This window comes from Chrysemys picta, chromosome 6, assembly GCF_011386835.1.
Source record: "Chrysemys picta bellii isolate R12L10 chromosome 6, ASM1138683v2, whole genome shotgun sequence".
Lineage (NCBI taxonomy): Eukaryota > Metazoa > Chordata > Testudines > Emydidae > Chrysemys > Chrysemys picta.
Window position 1 is genome coordinate 132,464,536 of NC_088796.1, and position 20,999 is coordinate 132,485,534.

A 20,999-nucleotide genomic window follows, 5' to 3' on the forward strand; every position below is an offset into this window, starting at 1 on the left:
TTGTGGCTAGAGACCGCTGCAGGGGTTAGCCTTTCAGGCCTGCTGCCCAGCTAAATGTGAGAGTTAAGCATCCATGATCTTAGTGAGATACACTAGGTATTTTGTATGGTGGCACAGAGGCCTTTTAGTCGAGATTTCATTTGATTGAATGGACACCACTTTCTAACAATATTTTGGCAATCACCATGCCAGACCCAATAAGAGGAACACAGCCAAGAGAGAAGTCAACTTACACATCACTGGGAGCCACAGGGAAGTGCCCTCACACCATACACACAAATCTATAAATACCTACCTGGGGAACTGTAACAGGGTGCTGATCAAAGCTCTATGGAAGCCAGCACCCTGATCACCCCCCCCCCCCCCAGGGTACTGGGTGAGGTTGAAATAGACGAGCGCACTTACACCTGCTGGTAGCCTGATGAGTTAATGAGTAATTAGCACACCGGCTGAAGAACCCAGGAAGGCAAACAGACACTATAAAAAAGGCTAATCCAGGGAGCAGGAAAGGGCTTCTTAGAACTGCTGCTATGTGGCTGAAATGTACCTGGAGCGTAAGAGGAGGCAAACAAGCAAACAAGGTGAAGGTACCTTGGGGAACCTGTGCACTGCTTCATTCAAAAAGTGGGCTGACCAGCCAGGGTTTTCTTGGAGAGGAAGGGGGAAGCCCGTTCACAAGTGTGGGCTTGTCCAGGATCCATCTGTCAGCCACAACCAGGAAGGCTTGAGAGGTGGCCTGTGACAGGACAGGCTCGATCTGGAAAAGATGGAGGAGTTCGTGCTCCGAAGGGGAGGCGGAGGACATTGCAGACATTCCAACAGACCAAGTGACAATCTGCTGGGATGGCAGGCAGAGCAACAGCATGTGTTTCAGGCGCTCATGAAGGAGCAGAGCCAGGTACAGCAGCAGTTATTACAAAACATAACAATTCCTGCCAAGGGGGAGCAGGCCTTGAACTTTAAAATGAGCGTGGGGATAATCCAGTGTTCCTATGGATGTTCGAGAGAATCACTGCTAGTGCAAGCTGAGATAAAGTATTATGTGATTAGCCTCTTATCTGGCGGGAGAAACACAGTCTGCTTACATGGCATTGAGTGAAGAGCAGGCCACAAATCACGAAGCGTTAAAGGGTGCTTTACTGGACTATGTAGGCTTGTGGACGAAAGGTACAGACAGAAATTTAGGGAAGCCACATGGACTTACGGGGTTGGGCCCAAAGCTTTCATACAGAAGCTGAGAGATTGGGCCAACCACCGGCTGAGTCTAAAGGGGCAAGATTTGGAAGAGGTCATGGATACCATTATATTAGAACAATTTATGCAGAGCCTCCCAGATACCACTAAGGTCTGGATGAGGAAGCCAACCAGAGAATGGATGCAGCAGTAAAACTGGCCAAGTGTGTTGAAGCAGAATTTCCCAGGAAAGTGGCTCGTCCCCCACAAGAAGGGAATGTGAGGGGGGGAAGAACTGGGGCAGGCTGGCTAACCTAGTGAGGAGGGCTTTAAACTAGGTTCACCGGGGGAAGGACACCAAAGCCCTGAGGTAAGTGGGGAAATGGGATCCTGGGAGGAAGCACAAGCAGGAGAGCGCAAGAGGGGAGGACTCCTGTCTCATGCTGAGAAAGAGGGACGATCGATGAGTTATCTTAAGTGCCTATACACAAATGCAAGAAGCCTGGAAAACCAAGCAGGGAGAACTGGAAGTCCTGGCACAGTCAGGGATCTATGATGTGATTGGAATAACAGAGACTTGGTGGGATAACTCACATGACTGGAGTACTGTCATGGATGGATATAAACTGTTCAGGAAGGACAGGCAGGGCAGAAAAGGTGGGGGAGTTGCATTGTATGTAAGAGAGGAGTATGACTGCTCAGAGCTCCGGTATGAAACTGCAGAAAAACCTGAGAGTCTCTGGATAAAGTTGAGAAGTGTGAGCAACAAGGGTGATGTCGTGGTTGGAGTCTGCTATAGACCACCAGACCAGGGGGATGAGGTGGACGAGGCTTTCTTCTGGCAACTAGCAGAAGTTGCTAGATCGCAGGCCCTGGTTCTCATGGGAGACTTTAATCACCCTGATATCTGCTGGGAGAGCAATACAGTGGTGCACAGGCAATCCAGGAAATTTTTGGATAGTGTAGGGGACAATTTCCTGGTGCAAGTGCTGGAGGAACCAACTAGGGGCAAAGCTTTTCTTGACCTGCTACTCACAAACAGGGAAGAACTAGTAGGGGAAGCAAAAGTGGATGGGAACCTGGGAGGCAGTGACCATGAGATGGTCGAGTTCAGGATCCTGACACAAGGAAGAAAGGAGAGCAGCAGAATACGGACCCTGGACTTCAGAAAAGCAGACTTTGACTCCCTCAGGGAACAGATGGGCAGGATCCCCTGGGAGAATAACATGAAGGGCAAAGGGGTCCAGGAGAGCTGGCTGTATTTTAAAGAATCCTTATTGAGGTTGCAGGAACAAACCATCCCGATGTATAGAAAGAATAGTAAATATGGCAGGCGACCAGCTTGGCTAAACAGTGAAATCCTTGCTGATCTTAAATGCAAAAAAGAAGCTTACAAGAAGTGGAAGATTGGACAAATGACCAGGGAGGAGTATAAAAATATTGCTCAGGCATGCAGGAGTGAAATCAGGAAGGCCAAATCACACTTGGAGTTGCAGTTAGCAAGAGATGTTAAGAGTAACAAGAAGGGTTTCTTCAGGTATGTTAGCAACAAGAAGAAAACCAAGGAAAGTGTGGGCCCCTTACTGAATGAGGGAGGCAACCTAGTGACCGAGGATGTGGAAAAAGCTAATGTACTCAATGCTTTTTTTGCCTCTGTCTTCACGCACAAGGTCAGCTCCCAGATTGCTGCACTGGGCAGTACAGCATGGGGAGAAGGTGACCAACCCTCTGTGGAGAAAGAAGTGGTTTGGGACTATTTAGAAAAACTGGACGTGCACAAGTCCCTGGGGCCGGATGCGCTGCATCCGAGGGTGCTAAAGGAGTTGGCGGGTGAGATTGCAGAGCCATTAGCCATTATTTTTGAAAACTCATGGCGATCGGGGGAGGTCCCAGATGACTGGAAAAAGGCTAATGTAGTGCCCATCTTTAAAAAAGGGAAGAAGGAGGATCCGGGGAACTACAGGCCAGTCAGCCTCACCTCAGTCCCTGGAAAAATCATGGAGCAGGTCCTCAAGGAATCAATTATGAAACATTTAGAGGAGAGGAAAGTGATCAGGAACAGTCAGCATGGATTCACGAAGGGGAAGTCGTGCCTGACTAACCTAATTGCCTTCTATGATAAGATAACTGGCTCTGTGGATGAGGGGAAAGCAGTGGATGTGTTATTCCTTGACTTTAGCAAAGCTTTTGATACGGTCTCCCACAGTATTCTTGCCGCCAAGTTAAAGAAGCATGGGCTGGATGAATGGACTGTAAGGTGGATAGAAAGCTGGCTAGATCGTCGGGCTCAACGGGTAGTGATCAATGGCTCCATGTCTAGTTGGCAGCCGGTTTCAAGCGGAGTGCCCCAAGGGTCGGTCCTGGGGCCAGTTTTGTTTAATAACTTTATTAATGATCTGGAGGATGGTGTAGACTGCACTCTCAGCAAGTTTGCAGATGACACTAAACTAGGAGGCGTGGTAGATACACTAGAGGGTAGGGATCGGATACAGAGGGACCTAGACAAATTAGAGGATTGGGCCGAAAAAAACCTGATGAGGTTCAACAAGGACAAGTGCAGAGTCCTGCACTTAGGACGGAAGAATCCCATGCACTGCTACAGACTAGGGACCGAATGGCTAGGTAGCAGTTCTGCAGAAAAGGACTTGGGGTCACAGTGGACGAGAAGCTGGATATGAGTCAACAGTGTGCTCTTGTTGCCAAGAAGGCTAACGGCATTTTGGGCTGTATAAGTAGGGGCATTGCCAGCAGATCGAGGGACGTGATCGTTCCCCTTTATTCAACATTGGTGAGGCCTCATCTGGAATACTGTGTCCAGTTTTGGGCCCCACACTACAAGAAGGATGTGGAAAAATTGGAAAGAGTCCAGCGGAGGGCAACAAAAATGATTAGGGGTCTGGAGCACATGACTTATGAGGAGAGGCTGAGGGAACTGGGATTGTTTAGTCTCCAGAAGAGAAGAATGAGGGGGGATTTGATAGCAGCCTTCAACTACCTGAAGGGGGGTTCCAAAGAGGATGGAGCTCGGCTGTTCTCAGTGGTGGCAGATGACAGAACAAGGAGCAATGGTCTCAAGTTGCAGTGGGGGAGGTCCAGGTTGGATATCAGGAAAAACTATTTCACTAGGAGGGTGGTGAAACACTGGAATGCGTTACCTAGGGAGGTGGTGGAGTCTCCTTCCTTGGTGGTTTTTAAGGCCCGGCTTGACAAAGCCCTGGCTGGGATGATTTAGCTGGGAATTGGTCCTGCTTTGAGCAGGGGGTTGGACTAGATGACCTCTTGAGGTCCCTTCCAACTCTGATATTCTATGATTCTATGAAGAAACTAGATCCCTCAAGCAGGAAGGTCTGGGTGTGAGAGACAGGAGGAGAAAAAGGCCATGTCAACCAGCTGGGATATTACTTGCTACCACTGCTGGGGGGAAATGCTACAGTAAGTGGGACTGCCCTTATATGTAATGTGGACTGGGGGAATTTTGCAGCTAGACTGGGGTGATGGAGACATCTAGGAAGAGTGTGAAAACAATCCCCGTAAGGGTGGGCCATAGGCTAGAGGATATTGACCTAGTAGCTGGCTGTTCGCTCTTGCGGAACAGGCTGATTAAAGTACAGTGGTTTTGGGAGGGCGAAACCCTATATGTGGAATGCATACACAGGGAGAAAAAAATAAATATCCAATGGCAGTAGTGCCATGGAAGGTTCCAATAGAAAGGGGTCAGGGTAGTGGAAACCTTGCCCCATCCGGTGGTCAGGGGACGGTGTGAAACACGTTCCCTTTAAGGAGAAGAAAGGAGGCCTGGGGAAAGGAACCTCAATGGGGAGTGAGGAAAAGAGGGGCTGGGATTAAACATGGACCCAGAGCCCACGAGCTGTGATATGAGAAAACCCTAAACAGATAAGCCAAGAAAGTGGATCAGAAAGGCTGGGCAAAGGAGAAGCAGGAAAGCGAAAACCCTAGAAAAATACCAACAAGCTAAGAAAGCAAGGCCTAGGTGGGGAATACCAGGCAAAGAAGCTGGAAAAGGGGATGAAGGAGTAGGAGTCACCCAAATAAAGGACAATCTGAAGAAAGGGCAGGAAGTGAACCAAGATACCCCAGTTAGGGGGACTGTAGGACGGAGCGACCACACAAAGCCTCTTATGGGGGCTCAGAGACCCTTGGAGTGGGAGGGGTCTGTTGGGGAAGAAACCCCAGTGTGCTCTACAAAGGAAGGAGCAAATCCAGAGCCAGGATCTGTAGGCTGTCCCTGGTGTGATGACCCATGGGAGGAAATTGAGTTGTGGGGTAAACCCCCACCTAAGGAGTGCTTATTCTGTGGCTGGAGGATGGAAGCCCCCATGGGTGGCCCATGAAAAAGCAGACTAGAGAACTGCAGGGGTGGTGAGAGATCGCCGCCTCCATAAGGAAGGTAGAGCTTGGTCAGGCAGAAAACTGAGCCCTAGTGGAAAAGAGGGCCCCTAACCAAGCTGAGGAAACAAAATGAAGGAGGTGGATGACAGGGCACTGTTAACAGCCTGACATGTTCACAAGTAACTGGCTTAGCCACTGAAGAACCCAACCAGTATAAAAGGCTAACCCAGTGAGCAGGAAGAGGCTCCTCATTACTGCTGCTCTATGGTTGTATTGTACCTGGAACGTAAGAGGAGACAAAGAAAAACATGTGGTGAAGGTACCTTGGTGGATGCGCATGCTGCTTACTTCACCAAGCGGGCTTACCACACGGGGTCTCCCTGGAGAGGAAAGGGGAGTCTGTTTCCAGGAACAAATACTTAATAATGGGCTTTTCAATCTAGCAGAGAATGGTTGCAAGTAGGGCTGTCAATTAATCGCAGTTAACTCACGCGATTAACTCAAAAAAATTAATCGCAATTAATTGCACTTATAACAATAGAATACCAATTGAAATTTATAACATTTTTGGATTTTTCTATATTTTCAATATTGATTTCAATTATAACACAAAATACAAAGTGCACAGTGCTCACTTTATATTATTTTTTATTACAAATACATGCACTGTAAAAAAAGAAAAGAAATAGTATTTTTCAGTTCACCTCATACAAGTACTGAAGTGCAATCTCTTTATCATGAAAATGTAACTTACAAATGCCAATTTTTTTTTTTTTGGTTACATAACTACACTCAAAACCAAAACAGTATAAAACTTTAGAGCCTACAAGTCCGCTCAGTCCTACTTCTTATTCTGCCAATCGCTAAGACATTGACGGGAGATACTGCTGCCTGCCTCTTAATTACATCACTTGAAAGTGGGAACAGGCATTCTCATGGCACTGTTGTAGCTGGCTGTGACGTTATTGATATAATCTGGGACCATATAGATCATTGTTGCAACCAAGGTCCTGTAGTGGCACCCAAATCTTGTATAAAGGGGTTCAAATGGGGTGTCTAAGACAAGGCTATGGTTTACTGGTTATGATTATATTGTCTATATGTGTGTATCACTTTTGTAGTTGAAGTTAGGAATACTGGCTCTATACTGTCTGTATTTCAAACTTATGCTATGCTTCTGGGTGACATCCCAGACAAACTGGTGTTAGCTCTGCCTAGCCTGCTTGATGGCCCATTAAGGACCATCAGCTATACAATGGACCCATTGAGAGAAGGCAGATACGCCTTGTAACTCAGCAAAGTATGCAGGGACTGGCCCATGTGACTCCAGACTCCATGTTGCTGTAATTTTCCACAGTAAGAACAAAGAGGTGTGCTTACACCTGGAAAAGACTATATAAGGCTGATGCCTCATCTCCATCTTGTCTTCAATCCTGCTTCATACCTCTGGAGGAACTTTGCTACAAGCTGAAGCTTTGAACAAAGGACTGAGGACCCATCCCAGCGGGGGATGTATTCCAGAGACTTGATTTGAACCTGCAGTTTATTCCATCGCTGCTGCAAGCCTGAACCAAGAACTTTGCCATTACTGTATGTAATTGATTCCATTTAACCAATTCTAACTCTCATCTCTATCTTTTTCCTTTTACGAATAAACCTTTAGATTTTAGATTCTAAAGGATTGGCAGCAGCGTGATTTGTGGGTAAGATCTGATTTGTATATTGACCTGGGTCTGGGGCTTGGTCCTTTGGGATCAGGAGAACCTTTTTCTTTTACTGGGGTATTGGTTTTCATAACCATTTGTCCCCATAACGAGTGGCACTGGTGGTAATACTGGGAAACTGGAGTGTCTAAGGAGATTGCTTGTGAGACTTGCGGTTAGCCAGTGGGGTGAGACCGAAGTCTTAGTCTGGCTGGTTTGGTTTGCCTTAGAGGCGGAAAGAACCCCAGCCTTGGGCTGTAACTGCCCTATTTGAGCAATTTGTCCTGAGTTGGCACTCTCAGTTGGGTTCCGCCAGAACCGCTTTGTCACACTGGCGTCACAAGATATTTATGTGCCAGATGCGCTAACGATTCATGCGCTTCTTCGTGCTTCGGCCATCGTTCCAGAGGACATGCTTCCATGCTGATGATGCTCGTTAAAAAACTAACGTGTCAATTAAATTTGTGATTGTACTCCTTTGGGGAGAATTGTAGGTCTCCTGCTCTGTTTTACCCACATTCTGCCATATATTTCATGTTATAGCAGTCTCGGATGATGACCAAGCACATGTTCGTTTTAAGAACATTTTCACAGCAGGTTTGACGAAACACAAAGAAGGTACCGATATGAGATTTCTAAAAATAGCTACAGCACTCGACCCAAGGTTTAAGAATCTGAAGTGCCTTTCAAAATCTGAGAGGGACGAGGTGTGGAGCATGCTTTCAGAAGTCTTAAAAGAGCAACACACTGATGCAGAAACTACACAACCCGAACCACCAAAAAAGAAAATCAACCTTCTGCTGGTGGCATCTGACTCAGATGATGAAAATGAACATGCGTCGGTCTGTACTGTTTTGGATCATTATCAAGCAGAACCCGTCATCAGCATGGACGCATGTCCCCTGGAATGGTGGTTGAAGCATGAAGGGACATACGAATCTTCAGTGCATCTGGCACGTAAATATCTTGCAACGCCAGCTACAACCGTGCCATGAGAACGCCTGTTCTCACTTTCAGGTGACATTGCAAACAAGAAGCAGGCAGCATTATCTCCTGCAAATTGCAACCAACCTTGTTTGTCTGAGTGATTGGCTGACCAAGAAGTAGGACTGAGTGCACTTGTAGGGGCTAAAAAGTTTGACATTGTTTTGTTTTTTTATGCAGTTTTTTTAGTACAAAATTTTACATTTGTACATTCAACTTTCATGATAAAGAGATTGCACTACAGTACTTGTATAAGGTGAATTGAAAAATACAATTTTTGTTTTTTACATTGCAAAAACAATTATTTGTAATGAAAAATATAAAATGAGCACTGTATACTTTGTATTCTGTGTTGTAACTGAAATTAATATATTTCAAGATATAGTAAGCATCCAAAAATATTTAAAACAAATGGTATTCTAATGTTGTTTAATCGCGATTATTGTTTTAAATCGCTTGGCAGCCCTACTCGTAACACGATCCAAAGGCTGGAAGTTGAAGCTAGACAAATTCAGATGGGAAATAAGGCAGACATGTTTAACGGTGAGCATAATTAACTATTGGAACATCCTACCAAGGGTTGTGGTGGATTCTTCATCATTGACAATTTCTAAATCAAGGTGGGATGTTTTTTCTAAAAGCTCGGCTCTAAGCATTATTGTAGGGCAGGTCTCTGGCCCAGGCTATACAGGAGGTCAGCCTAGATGATCCCAAGGGTCCCTTCTGGCCTTGGAATCTATTACATCTGTATCAGGTGCTTAGCAGAATTTTGCATAAGAAGCTGCCACATTTACCCCCAGAAAACCCTTGAGAGACTTCGCAGTCAGATACACTGCAGGACTGATAGGTCACAATGAATCTACAAAGTACTGATCTTGAGGCTGCTTTATTTGTCTTCTGAAAAGTTGTTACAAAAGTGTCAGTCGTATGCTGTTTGTACTAGCGAGGAACCTTTCGAGTGTTGAATTTGTAATTCAGCTAAAACAAAAGTCTATGCAACTTGACAAAAAGTTTTGGGGGACTGTTTTTAGCCTTAGACTGATCAGATTTCAGAGTGATTTTTACAGTTACTTTGGCCAATGTTTCTTGAGATGTTCCTTTAGCTGTGGGATGGTGGACTGGTGTTGCTTGCACACATGACATCTGAGGGGCAACTTGAGGAGCTCAGAAGTCCCATCTTTAACCAGAACTTTTCCTTTGGTCTCTACCATCTCTATCACATCTGAAGGAAACAAAGACATTTGGTATCAGAACAAAGTGCACTCTCAGCACTATGAAGAGTGTGTGCACGCTGCTTTACCTATACAACATTTTATCACTGCAGAATAGGATTGTTCTACCCCAACATTCCACATTCTTTCTTCAGATATTCCACCTGGAATTAGAAGAGCCTGTCCCATTGTTAAACATAAGCCAATGAAATGCTGTGCTAGTTTGATCAGAAAACCCAAGTTATCCAATATCCAAAACTAAGCAGGACCTTCCACTTTTTCTAACACACTGTTTAAGATTTACATTAGCTTTGAAAATACATGAAAACGATAAAATTATACATTATGGAGTAAATTTTATAAAGTCTTTACCTTGAGAGTTTAAGAAGTATTCTGTAGTAAAAGAATTCCAGTGCTTTTTGTTTTTAAGGCAAGGGGAATCAAAATCCTGGCTGATTACATGGAGATGTACTTGACTGAAACACAAGTAATCATGGTTTTACATTTACAAAAGAATTACACCACCGTTAGCTAGATAAGAGTGTTTCCCTACTAAGCACTGTGGCACAAGTTCACACCTGCCCTAAACAGATCCAGCTCCTTGGGATGTCTCGGGGACATATTCGTCAGGGAGGTCAGTTACATGTGGGGATCAAACAGCTGTAAATGGTAATTCACCGGGAGTTAACTTAGCCACTGATGAAGATGGCGTTAGCAAGGAAGGCAACTCACAAGGTGGTGTAGGATAAAACAAGGTGATTCAGAGGCAGAAAGGAGTGCAGCCCAGAATTACTAATAGTGCAATTCCAATGAATGCCACACCTTCAGCGGAGAGGGTGGGGGGAGGGTGTGCGTGCGTGTACACACACACACACGTACGTCTTTGCTGGAAACATTACGTCGGGGGACTTAGGAAAGCACTTTAGCCCAAGTTTATATTTGAGTCGGAGCCTTTGGCTCTATCTGTACTACAAATTTAACCACCTCTGACAACCTGGTTGCAACATGGTCATCCCATAAACTAGCTGTAATTTGTAGTACAGAGCCTGGACCGTAACTAGGTTAAAGACTTGGTCAAGGCTCAAGACAAAATGTAGTTCTTCGAGATGTGATACAGACATGTATTCCACTTGTGTGCATGCCCAATGCACCGGAGCCAGGAAATTTTGCCTAACAGTACCCATAGGGGGCAGCACTTGCGCCTCACGACTGTACCTCCTCCTCTGGCTATATGAAGTGGTGCTGCCTTGACCCTTCCTTCACACCGAATGCCCATAGATGCAGAGGGGATGGAGGCTGGGTCGTAGAATACACGTCTGCATCACATCTCAAACAACAACAGTTACACGAGTAAACATTTCTTCTTTGAGTAGATACAGCCATGCATTCCACTTAGTGACTCGCAAGCACCACTCTCAGGAAGTGGGGTAAGGGATCGACTATCAGAGTGGTACTCTGCGATGCAGAACAGCCACGGCCTCATTGCCTCCTGGCACAGCACACTCCTTGCCTATATAATAATACATCGCAGTTGTATGGTCAGTAAATACATGAACCACTGAGCCCCTGATGCAGTCTAGCAAAGTGTGACAGGTATCGTGATGGCCCAAAGCTCCAGCACATTGATATGCAGGAGCGAAGCTTCCTGCCCCGCCACAGACCGTGGACTCTCAGCAACCCCAGAGGGAGGCATCAGTGACAACAATCCTAGCAGGTAAGGGCAGGGGTGAAAGTGGGCCAGTACAGGTAAGAAGTGGCTGCTGGTACCGTCCCATATGCAGCCGACGTTAAAGCGCTGCCTTTTGCCCTCCCCCCCAACGGGGGGTGGGGGGAGGGGCAGCTGCCCCCGGACCCAGCAATTTAACAGCGGCTGGAGCCAGGCCCCCACACCAGTAAGTCTTCTATGTGATCTTCACCCCTCGGTAAGGGCCAGATGAAGGGAACGTCCTGAACCATCTGCCAGGATGGAGTCTAGGATCAATGGAGGGAGGCAGAGCAAACTGCCCAAAGGGTGAAGGGTTGGACAGTAGGCTGCTCTTGAGCTACATTTGAAGGTGGCGAAGATGCAACCTGGCAAATTGAACCACCTGAGTGAATGCAGACATGTGGCCCAAGAGCTTCGAGCACTTCCGAACTGCCATGGAAGGTTGAGACTGCAGACTGAGACAAAGGCACCAAATCATCTGAAAATGGTCAGTCAGCAAAAATGCTCTCAAACTCTCAGTCTATTAGGGCCCCAATGAACTCAATTTTCTGAGTGGAGACCAATGTTGACTTTTCAGTGTCTAGGATTAGATCCAGAGAGTTGAGTAAGCACAGCATAACGTGTATGTGAGAAAAAACTTCTTCTCTGGACCTGCCCCTTAGCAGCCATTTGTCCAGATATGGGAAGACAAGGATTCCCCCCTTCTTCCTGAGGTACGCTGTCACCACCACCATACATTGGGTAAAAACCTGGGGTGGGCAGAAGACAGACTGAAAGGAAGGATATGCACTGAAAATGGTGGTTCACCATGACAAATTGGAAAAATCTTCAGTAGCTTGGGAGAATCGCCACATGGAAGTAAGTGTCCTGAAGGTCCAGAACAGCAAACCAGTTGTTTTGAGTCAACGTGGGGAGGGATGCTGAGAGGGACCATTCAGAACCTGAGATATCTGATATATTTGTTGAGGTTGCAGAGATTGAGGATAGGGAACCAGATTTGGGAACCATAAAGTACCATGAATAAAAACCTTAATACAGGCACTCCAGAGGGACCTCATCCACAACTCCCAAAGCCAGTAGCGACCAGACCTGCTCGAGGAGCAGTATCTCATGAGAAGGGTCCCTGAGGAGGAAGAGAGAGAGAGGGGGGAGGCAGGGTGCAGGAGAATTGGATAGCATAGCCCAATGTGATGGTGTTTAGGGCCCAGTGGGCAGTGGTAACTGAGCACCAAATATTGTGAAAGTGAGCTAGCCTGTCCCCAAATGGCGGGGACCAGGGTAGCGGAAGTCACAACTGGACTGCTGCTCTGGACAAATGAGTCAAAACGGGTGCTTGGGGACAGCATGTCAACTGGCTGAACCCAGAACCTGAATGTCTCTGCCCCTGGACCTAGGCCCCTTTCTGAGGTAGTTCCACTTTCTCAGGGGAGGAAAAGATTGCCCAAAGAGGCATTGCAGGCAGGATTGTTGCTGCTGACCACCATACTGGCAATTTTGCACTGCCTGTGTATACTCCCCCAAGGAACATACAGTAGCCCTAGAATCCTCCAAGGATTTCAGTTTTGTTTGAAAAGAGGACCTGACCATTGAAGGGCAAGTCCTATATAGCCTGCTGCACATCTGGAGCAATACCCAAATTTTGCAGCTGGGGTGCCCTCCTCATGGTTACCACTGAGGCCATCACTTTGGCTGAAGTATTCACTACATCTAGTACAAAAAGTGTAGCAACGTTCTGGGCACCAAGAAGCCCTCGGCAATAAATGCCCGAAATTCCTCCCTGGAGGTTTCAGGCAGCTGGTCTGTAAATTTAGACAGTCATCCAATTTACAAAATAGTATTTGAACAACACCACCACCTGTTGGTTGACAATCCGCATTTGTAGGGAAGAAGAGGTGGTGTAGTTCTTTCTACCCACTAAGTCCACTCTATTAGAGTCCTTATTCTTAGGAGCAGACTTAAATCTGCCCAGCCGAGCTTTGTCATTCGCTGCAGTTACAACCAAAGAATTAGGATCTGGGTGGGAGTCAAACCCCTGCATCAGGACAAAGTAGCATTTCTCCAAATACTTTGCTGTAGGCAGCATTGAAGCCAGTTTGCTCCAAAGAACCTTTGCAGGCTCTAAGAGTGCATCATTAATGGGGAGGGACACTCTCCCTAGGGCAGATGACTGCAGGATGTCCAGCAACTAATGGGTGTTCTCCTGCAGGAACTCCACCTGGATGCCCAGGGAAGCAGCCAGATGCTGCAGAGTGTCCCGGTAGTCCTTGAAGTCCTCAGGCACTGAAGTGGAGGAAGAGCCAGGCACGGCTGAATTGTTCAGGGATGATGAAAAGGCAGTTAACTGAGCGAATGACAGGTCCCGTTGATGAACTGGGGGACCTGGATGGGACAACTCCAGAGGCTCCACAAGGGGAGGACAACTGGTGCCTGAACTTGCAGTGGGTCAACAGTCTCAGCCAACAGCATGCCTGGTGATCTTGCCTGTTCCGAGGGAAGGGCAGCAAAGGGCTGATAGAATTGTGAGAATAAATAGTTGGCTAAGGGAGTGGTGCTATAAGGAGGGCTTTGGGATGTATGGCCACTGGGAGGCTTTCGGGGACAGACACCTGTTCTCGAGGGATGGGCTTCACCTGAGTAGGGAAGGAAATAGACTTCTGGGAGGGAGGCTGGCTCATCTTATCAAAAGAGCTTTAAACTAGGAAGTTTGGGGAGACGGTTGGGAGATGCACAGTTAATCTCCACGCCAGATTCCTGTATGAAGAAGGTGAGTAAAATGAGAGGAGACATAGCTGGGGAGATGAGATTGGACATAGGAAGGACAGGGGGGATGGACACAAGGAGGCCCACAACATATAGTGCTCCTAATGGGAGAGAGGCTAAACGACAAACATTAGGGTGTCTATACACCAATGCCAGAAGCCTAGGTAATAAAATGGAGGAATTGGAGCTCTTGGTCCAAGAGCTGAAACCAGATATCGTAGGAATAACGGAAACGTGGTGGAATGGCAGTCACGACTGGAACACAGGTTTGGAGGGGTATGCGCTGTATAGGAAAGACCGGAACAAAGGTAAAGGTGGGGGGGTGGCATTGTATGTCAATAGTGAAATAAGCTGTAAAGAAATAATAGTTGATGGATTAGACAACACAGAGTCCGTCTGGGCAATACTCACACTGGGTAATAGGACTACTAGAGCCTCTCCGGGGATAGTGCTTGGAGTGTGCTATAGACCGCCAGGATCGACCCAGGATATGGATAAGGAACTATTTAATGTGCTTAGAGAAGTAATTACTAATAGAAACTGTGTAATTATGGGGGACTTTAACTTCCCGGATATAGATTGGGGAACAAACGCTAGTAGCAATTATAGGGCTCAGATGTTCCTAGATGTGCTTGCTGATCAATTCCTCCAGCAAGTGGTAGCTGAACCGACGAGGGGGGAGGCCATTTTAGATTTGATTCTGGTAAGTAGTGAGGACCTCGTTGAGGAAGTGGTAGTAGGGGACAATTTGGGCTCCAGTGATCATGAGCTAATTCGGTTTAAAATACATGGAAGGAGTAACAGAATTAAGTCAAAGACTAGGGTTTATAATTTTAAAAAGGCCAATTTTAACAAATTAAGGGGACTGGTAAGGGAAGTGGATTGGGCAAACGTATTAATGGATTTAAAGGCAGAAGAAGCCTGGGATTACTTTAAGTTAAAGATGCATGAGCTGTCGGAGGCCTGTATTCCAAAAAAGGGAAAAAGATTACTAAGCAAGAGATTTAGACCGAGCTGGATGAGCGACCGACTCAAAGGGGCGATTAGGAAAAAACAGAAAGCGTACAAAGAGTGGAAGAGGGGAGGGATCAGTAAGGAAATGTACCTAAGTGAAGTCAGAGAATGTAGAGATAGAGTGAGAAAGGCCAAAGGCCGTGTAGAGTTGGACCTAGCGAGGGGAATTAAAAGCAATAGTAAGAGGTTTTACAGCACATAAATAGGAAGAAAGCAAAGAAAGAAGAAGTGGGACCGCTGAAGACTATTGCCGGAGAGGAGATTAAAGACAATCTAGGCATGGCGCAATATCTCAATGAATATTTTGCATCGGTGTTTAATGAGGCCAATGAAGGGATTAGGGATACTAGCACCACTACAGAGGGGCGTTCAGAATGGGGGATTACCGTATCCGAGGTAGAAACAAAACTTGATCGCCTTAATGGGGCTAAGTCGGGAGGACCGGACGATCTTCATCCGAGAATATTGAAGGAATTGGCGCGGGAAATAGCAGGCCCGTTAGCGATAATATTTAATGAATCTGTAAACTCGGGGGTGGTCCCGTTAGACTGGAGAATAGCTAATGTGGTTCCTATTTTCAAGAAAGGGAAAAAAAGTGATCCGGGTAACTACAGGCCTGTTAGTTTAACATCTGTAGTGTGCAAGGTGTTAGAGAAAATTCTGAAAGAGAAACTAGTTGAGGACCTGGAGGTTAGTGGCAATTGCGATAAATTACAACATGGTTTTACGAAGGGCAGATCGTGCCAAACGAATCTGATCTCCTTCTTTGAGAAAGTAACGGATTTATTAGATAATGGGAATGCGGTGGACCTAATATACCTGGATTTCAGTAAAGCGTTTGATACTGTACCCCATGAGGAATTATTGGTTAAACTGAAAAACATGGGGATCGATATGAAAATCCAGAGGTGGATAAGGAATTGGTTAATGGGGAGAATGCAGCGGGTCGTATTAAAGGGTGAACTGTCAGGTTGGAGGGAGGTTACTAGTGGAGTGCCTCAAGGTTCGGTTTTGGGACCCATTTTATTTAATCTATTTATAACTGACCTCGGAACCGATTGCAAGAGTGGGCTGATAAAGTTTGCGGATGATACGAAGGTGGGAGGCGTTGTAAATTCGGAAGAGGATAGGGATATCCTGCAGGGAGACTTGAATGAACTTGTGAATTGGAGTATCAGAAATAGGATGAAATTTAATAGTGAAAAGTGTAAGGTGATGCATTTGGGGATGACTAATAACAATTTTAGTTACAAGATGGGGACGCATTGGTTAGAAGTAACGGAAGAGGAGAAGGACCTAGGGGTCCTTGTAGACCGCAGGATGACTATGAGTCGACAATGTGACGTGGCGGTGAAAAAAGCCAATGCTGTCTTGGGATGCATTAGGCGAGGTATATCTAGTAGGGATAAGGAGGTCCTGCTTCCGTTGTACAAGGCGCTGGTGAGACCTCATTTGGAGTACTGTGTGCAGTTCTGGTCTCCCATGTTTAAAAAAGATGAACTCAAACTGGAACGGGTGCAGAGAAGGGCCACTAGGATGATCAGAGGAATGGAAAACCTGTCGTATGAAAGGAGACTAGAGGAGCTTGGGTTGTTTAGTCTGACAAAGCGAAGGCTGAGAGGGGATATGATTGCTATCTTTAAATATATTAGAGGGATTAATACAAGGGAGGGAGAAGAATTATTCCAGCTTAGTACTAACGTTGATACGAGAACGAATGGATATAAACTGGCCGTGGGGAAGTTCAGGCTTGAAATTAGACGAAGGTTTCTGACTGTCAGAGGGGTGAAATATTGGAACGGCCTTCCGAGGGAAACGGTGGAGGCGAGGGACCTGTCTGGTTTTAAGATTAAGTTAGATAAGTTTATGGAGGGAATGGTTTAATGGTAAAACATAGTAGTCAAGGAAAACCAAGCAATGGTAGGTAAATAGCATAATGGCTAAAAGGGGTCAGGATGGAGACTCTTGCCTATATGCTCGGGGTCTTACTGATCGCCATATTTGGGGTCGGGAAGGAATTTTCCTCCAGGGCAGATTGGCTGAGCCTCTGGAGGTTTTTCGCCTTCCTCCGCAGCATGGGGCAGGGATCTCTAGCAGGAGGGTCTCTGCCGATTGAAGTCACTAATAACAGGATTGGGGACTTCAGCAGCAGAGTCCAGGGAAGGGGTAGGGACGGTTTTATGGCCTGCAGCATGCAGGGGGTCAGACCAGATGATCATAATGGTCCCTTCTGACCCTAAAGTCTATGAGTCTATGAGTGAGAATAGAAGCGCAACTTCTGAACGAGGAGTGTCCCACAGGTTCCATGGGGGTCACTGGGCATAAGGGTAAGGCATAGGTGACCAGTGGGCACCAGGCCAGGGGCCCCTGTCCTGACTGCAGGAAGAGTGCCTATCTCTGTATCCATGCTGCTACAAGAACAGAACAGTTCCCAGTGTAGGCCAAGTGATTGGAGCCAGACCCAAAGTGCAAGCAACCGGTCCAATCATCCAAAGCAAGGGAGGAACCTGTGCCAACAGTGAAAACGGCCCAGCCAGCAGTCAGTATGCCACCATTGTCTCCAGTGCTGGGAGTGGCATCAGTCCCAAAATCAGCAGCAGTCCCAAAGCAGCAGACAGTGCAGAGGTGGAGGGCAGGGAATGCCACCACAATAATATTAGTAGCATGACATGCAGCGGTGCTAAGGAGTTTTCTGGTGCCAATGAGATCCATTGTGCTGAGCCCGGCACTAGACTCAGTTCCACAGTTGGTGGTAAGGCAACATCAGGATGCAGTACCAACAGACCCAAAGGTTCAGCAGCCTGTCCGGACAGCGAAGCTGTGGATGACATAGCCTTGGAGAAGTCCTGAACCAAAGCAGAGCTCGGGATGGAAAGGCACAGGAGGTCCAACATCGCTGCCACCTGATATGGACACCGTCAATGTCAGCACCGGACTCAACGGACGCCCTGGTCCTGGAACCAGAGTCAGCAATACGGGGCCTCTCACATCCCCATGTGGTACTAGGGAGTGGTTGAACAGATGCTCCATCCCGCGTGTCAGCAGTAGCCATACTTTTCCTGGAGGAGTAAGAAGAGTCTCCTTAAGATCTGGAGTGGTCATGCTTGGTCTTGAGATCTTTTCTTTGGCGCGTTCAAAGGAGAGTGGTTTCTACACCTCTTTGGAGAGGCAGTGGCTCCAGAGCATGAGCCGGTACCACTCACTGATGGCAACCTCTGATCTGACATAGGCCTTGGTACTGAAACAGGCCTCGTGGCCTGCTTGAGATGGCTCTGCTTCAGGCAAAAGTCTCTAGCCACTTGAGTCCATTTTGTGAACAATTTACAAAATTGAAAACCACTCTTTGACGTGAGCCTCGCCTAAGCAGAGCAAGCACCTTGTGTGAGGGTCGTTGTTGGGGATTTCCCACACCCACACAAAACAGACGTTTAAATCCTGGTGAGGGTATCACCAGGGAAAACACTTTACTAAGCCAGCTAACGCTAACACTAATACTAAGGGTACCAACTAACTATATGCAACTAAGTCAAAGGATGAGGAATTGTGAGGTTAAGAACTACACAGCACTCCCATTCCAGCCAGGGACAGACGGTAAGAACGAACTAAGGGGGGGTCGAGATGGTGCCACATCATGTAGCATGGGGAACGGCTATGGCCACAAGGTGCAAGTGCTGCCCCCTCTTAGTACTGCTAGGCAAAATTCTGCAGCTCGGACGTGCTAGGTGCATACATGGCTAAATCTACTCAAAGAACCAGTCTGCACCATAAACTGGAACATTCACCACTCTGCTCCAATTTTTACCAGTGTTAGGAGAGCAAGCCTTCATGTAGGCTTCAAGAAAAGTCTACTTCTGACTTCTAGAAGATAAATAAAAAGTTGCCATTTTCTTATAAAAATTTTCTTACTTTTAAAGATGTGATTATATATTTCTGAGTAAGCAAAAAAAAAATCTTGAGATTAATAAAGGATAGCTAATACCACCTGTTTAACTTTTATATGGTTTAAATCAGTGGTTCTCAAACTTTTATACTGGTGACCCCTTTCACATAGCAAACCTATGAGTGCGACCCCCTAATAAATTAAAAACACTTTTTAATATATTTAACACCATTATAAATGCTAGAGGCAAAGTGGGGTTTGGGGTGGAGGCTGACAGCTCGCGACCCCCCATGTAATAACCTTGCAACTCCCGAGGGGTCCCGACCCCTAGTTTGAGAACCCCTGGTTTAAATGGTCTGGATCGTTATGTTGCAGACTCTACACCTCTTAAGACATCCAACATTCCTGTTTCTCGAGACACACACACACACATCATAAATCAAGAGAATTTCATTTTGCAAATTTTCAAAATAAGGCCTTATCTCAGTAAATCAAAAAGGCTCGAGTCCAGTACACAACCTGGCTATATAGGCATGAAATCGATACCACCTCCAGCAGATAACCGAAATAAAACTGGCTGAACAATCTAGCCTTACCTCATGCTGGGAACTGCATGGTAACCCAATCTGAACTCCAAGCTATCTTTATCCAGGCATTGTTGGATCAGCTTTTCCCCAACAGCATGCATGTGTTCTAGTAATTCAAGATGCTCTTTTGTTACTGATTTTAGACTGGAGATGGAGTCCCACGGTAAGATTAGCCAGTGGTAACGAGCTTTGGGATATTTATCCTTAATGACTACAACCCTTTCATCTTTATAAACCTAGTAGAGAGAGAGAGAAAAATCAAGGTTATTTACCATTGACTGGGGTTTCCTGGAACATCATTAATAAAAATAATCAACTTGAATTATCCAAATATTTGGCTTCACTAATCCACACTTATATGCTCCATGCTAGTGTCGCAGAACCATTCAAAAGCAGTTAGTATGGTATGGGGCCAATGTACATACAGATGTACAGAGTGCATCTCTGAAACAAGGCAGGGCTAAACTTACTCCTTATTTCCAAAGCAGGGATGGAGGAAGGGTGAGTATGGATCTGTGGAGAAAATACATTTGGAGCTCTCCAGTGACTGTTAAGTACACTATTTTTCCCCCCATCATAAACATACCTCCAGAGATCCACATTGACTGATTACGAAGCAATAAACACTTATCTGAGAGACAGTGGTGGAAAGAGTCTTGAGATTTCTATTTGACTATATAAGTCACCTATAAGCCATACTCAACACATTTTACTACAACCGGTGAAGTATTTGGATCAATATATCCCACCCTCTGGGCACTTCTCTGCAGGTAGCATAACCAAGATAATTTACAAAAACTTGCATTTGCAGTGAGATAACAAACAGGCCTTTCCATATCTGGTTTATAGATCTATAAATGCCAAGGCCCGTATGGAGCACTATGAGCATCTAGTCTGACCTCCTGTATAACACAGGCCAGAGAACTGCCCCACAATAATTCCTTTGAACTAGAACGGATCTTTTAGAGAAACATCCAATCTTGATTTATGCAGATTGGCCACCTAAGGTAAGGAGCCACTAGGCTGCAGCAGACGCGCTCAGAGACTGCATTCAGCAAACGTTCTAGGAGGAGACTAATGACCACCTTGCTTTAACAGAAATAATGAAGAGGCAAAAAGCTGTCAATGCCTTTGGTGCTCACTTACCCAGCTAAGGTGATTTCACCCAGAAAGCCACTTGCAAGGAGAGGATGTAGAAAACATATCCCTAACTCCCTGAAGTCTCTATATTTCCTGAGGTCAGACTGAAATCGCTTGGCTGCGTGGGACACACTTCTGGAGGGTGAAGGAATCCTTTCATCAAACATTTCAGCAGAGGATGCTCCAACAGAAATTTGCCATTTATTGCTTGTCAAACAGAAAGCAAGCACCACAATGTTGTGCAGAGGCTTGTATTTTTAGTTGTCCAAAGCAGGTGAGAGATTTAAAAAGATGCATTCAAAGAAGTGGGCTGTAGCCCACAAAAGCTTATGCGCAAATAAATTTGTTAGTCTCTAAGGTGCCACAAGTACTCCTGTATCAAAGGGGTAACCGTGTTAGTCTGGATCTGTAAAAGCAGCAGAGTCCTGTGGCACCTTATAGACTAACAGACCTATAGAAGCATGAGCTTTCATGGGTGAATACCCATTTCTT

The 20,999-nt window shown here is 46.1% G+C and overlaps 1 protein-coding gene across 12 annotated transcripts in view; it reads right to left on the reverse strand.

Annotated features, from left to right (window-relative positions):
• Window positions 1–9,080: 9,080 nt before the first annotated feature.
• APTX (aprataxin) overlaps window positions 9,081–20,999 on the reverse strand; it is a 35,450-nt gene continuing 23,531 nt past the window's right edge. For 10 of the 12 annotated variants that reach the window (XM_065549887.1, XM_008171885.4, XM_008171883.4 and 7 more), the window contains 3 exons: window positions 19,377–19,603; window positions 9,794–9,897; window positions 9,081–9,432 (listed from right to left, as the gene is read on the reverse strand). In XM_065549887.1, coding sequence (XP_065405959.1) covers window positions 9,278–9,432; window positions 9,794–9,897; window positions 19,377–19,603 — 486 coding nt within the window. In that variant the 3' untranslated portion in view covers window positions 9,081–9,277. Of the gene's footprint in view, window positions 9,433–9,793; window positions 9,898–19,376; window positions 19,604–20,999 lie in introns of those variants that run through there. The other 2 variants (XM_065549886.1, XR_010588744.1) reach the window with 2 other exon arrangements.